The 1700-nt window shown below is 46.6% G+C and overlaps 2 protein-coding genes across 2 annotated transcripts in view; both read right to left on the bottom strand.

Annotated features, from left to right (window-relative positions):
• LOC115949239 (protocadherin gamma-A12-like) overlaps positions 1 to 205 on the bottom strand; it is an 11267-nt gene extending 11062 nt beyond the window's left edge. Inside the window, exon 1 of the mRNA XM_031065757.1 lies at positions 50 to 205. Coding sequence (XP_030921617.1) covers positions 50 to 205 — 156 coding nt within the window. The remainder of the gene's footprint in view (positions 1 to 49) is intronic.
• Positions 206 to 1138: 933 nt separating this feature from the next.
• Positions 1139 to 1700, bottom strand: part of LOC102044273 (protocadherin gamma-B3-like) — a gene marked incomplete at its 5' end in the record, with an annotated part of 2504 nt that continues 1942 nt past the window's right edge. Inside the window, one exon of the mRNA XM_031065759.1 lies at positions 1139 to 1239. Within this exon, the coding sequence (XP_030921619.1) occupies positions 1139 to 1239 (101 nt within the window). The remainder of the gene's footprint in view (positions 1240 to 1700) is intronic.

Here is a 1700-nt window from a genome sequence, read left to right as displayed (position 1 = left end):
TCTGGCGGCCCCCCCCCCGCCGAGCCTGACAGGGAACAACCGATCGAACCGGTCGCAGCGGGCGGGGCTGCAGCGCTCCGAGCTTCCTCTCGCTCCTCTCGGTCAACAGCGGCGCCCGCAGCCTCCTCTCGGCACTGCAGGCACCGAGCGCTGCCCAGCGCTGCGCTCCTGCCTTTCCCATGGGCTGCTCGCGGGCAGGGGACATTCGCCACGGAGACGTCGACCCTGCTTTGGCTTTTCTCCAGTCGATACCCGACCCTTAATTGATCATCACCGGTAGCGATATAGAGTTTTCCTGTGGTTATGCTTTTTCTGCCGCTCGGGAAAAGTCACTTACTAACGTGGATATATCTTAAATGAAAAAGATTCTCACAATATGACGCGCATAGTATCATGAATCCTACCTCACTACTTCAAAAGTACAATTTCCATCACGAATTTTTGTAGCAATCAGTACTGAATTTAGCAAAGAAACGAGCTCTGAAGTATGAAACCTGATATTCAGACCGCTCCCCGGAGATCCACAGCTATCAGGCTCATGCACACATATTTGCCTTAAGCAATTAACACGAATAGCTTTAAGTACTTCGTTTCTATACCACTCTTCTGGTTTCAGAGAATCCAAAGAAAAAAACCCCACACTAAACAACCACAGATTAAAAAGAATGCCGGGCATAATTAACCCGTCTCTCTGGCCTAAAATTCTTGCAGACACCTTATCTTATAACATGGCCTGCAATTTCCTCCTTCAGCAGGGAAGAAAGACCAATAATTTCCCCGTACCGAAGACAACATATAAATTTTATGAAGGGCTGAAAACAAAATCCAACACCAAGCATCAGTTCCATTTTCCCTATTCTGTCATTCAAAATTATCGTATCTGGTTATACAGAATAAGAATTAATGATCAATATTAAAATGCGAAGCTCTACGAAATATACGAAAATTCGTGTCTGGATAAAATCTATGCATGCATTAACGCTGCCTTCAACGCAGCCTTATGCAAAACATCCGAAGACACATGGCGGAACAGGAGAACATTTTCTAGGGAGGAGCAACCTGTAATACTTTTTTGGGAAACGGCAATACCAACGATTTTGCTTTAGAGAAAAAACGTCTAGAAGAAAACAGTCTAGTGCTACCATTTCCGAATCAGCTTTCCAGCAAAACATGACACACCGTAGAGCTTTAACTCCGTAATTTCCAACTGCACAGAAGCATGGGTCAAGGTTTGCTCAACTGTAAAACATAGCCAAGTACACCAGCTTAGGGAAAAGGGAATTGGAAGAAAAGATTTCAAACACGAAGCGTCCATATTAGTTTCTATAAGGGAAGATCATTAATTTATCGAGTTCATGACTCAGAAAGAGACCGCTGGTCAATACTTCTCATGTACTACCACCAAACAACCAAATGCCCCCACTGGCCGCTTGCTGAGGGTGGAAGGAGGATACAGAACTTCACTCCTTCGTAAGGACTAATAAATTACCAGAATAAAACCAGGCGGGGGAAAAAAAAAACCCCAAAGAGAAAAAGGGACTACTCCACAGAAAAGCCACAAGGAGAACGACAGGAATATTCAGGCTTACAGACCTGCGGTGCGTCGGGCTCGGCGGGCGGCTCTCCCGTCAGGGCGCTGCTGTTCGAGCTCGGCTTGTCGCCGGAATCACCGCCCAGAAGCTCCTCCGCCGACAGGATGG

The sequence above is a fragment of the Geospiza fortis genome, unplaced genomic scaffold (assembly GCF_000277835.1).
Source record: "Geospiza fortis unplaced genomic scaffold, GeoFor_1.0 scaffold1993, whole genome shotgun sequence".
NCBI classification, from domain to species: domain Eukaryota; kingdom Metazoa; phylum Chordata; class Aves; order Passeriformes; family Thraupidae; genus Geospiza; species Geospiza fortis.
This window is presented reverse-complemented; position numbering and strand designations above follow the sequence as displayed.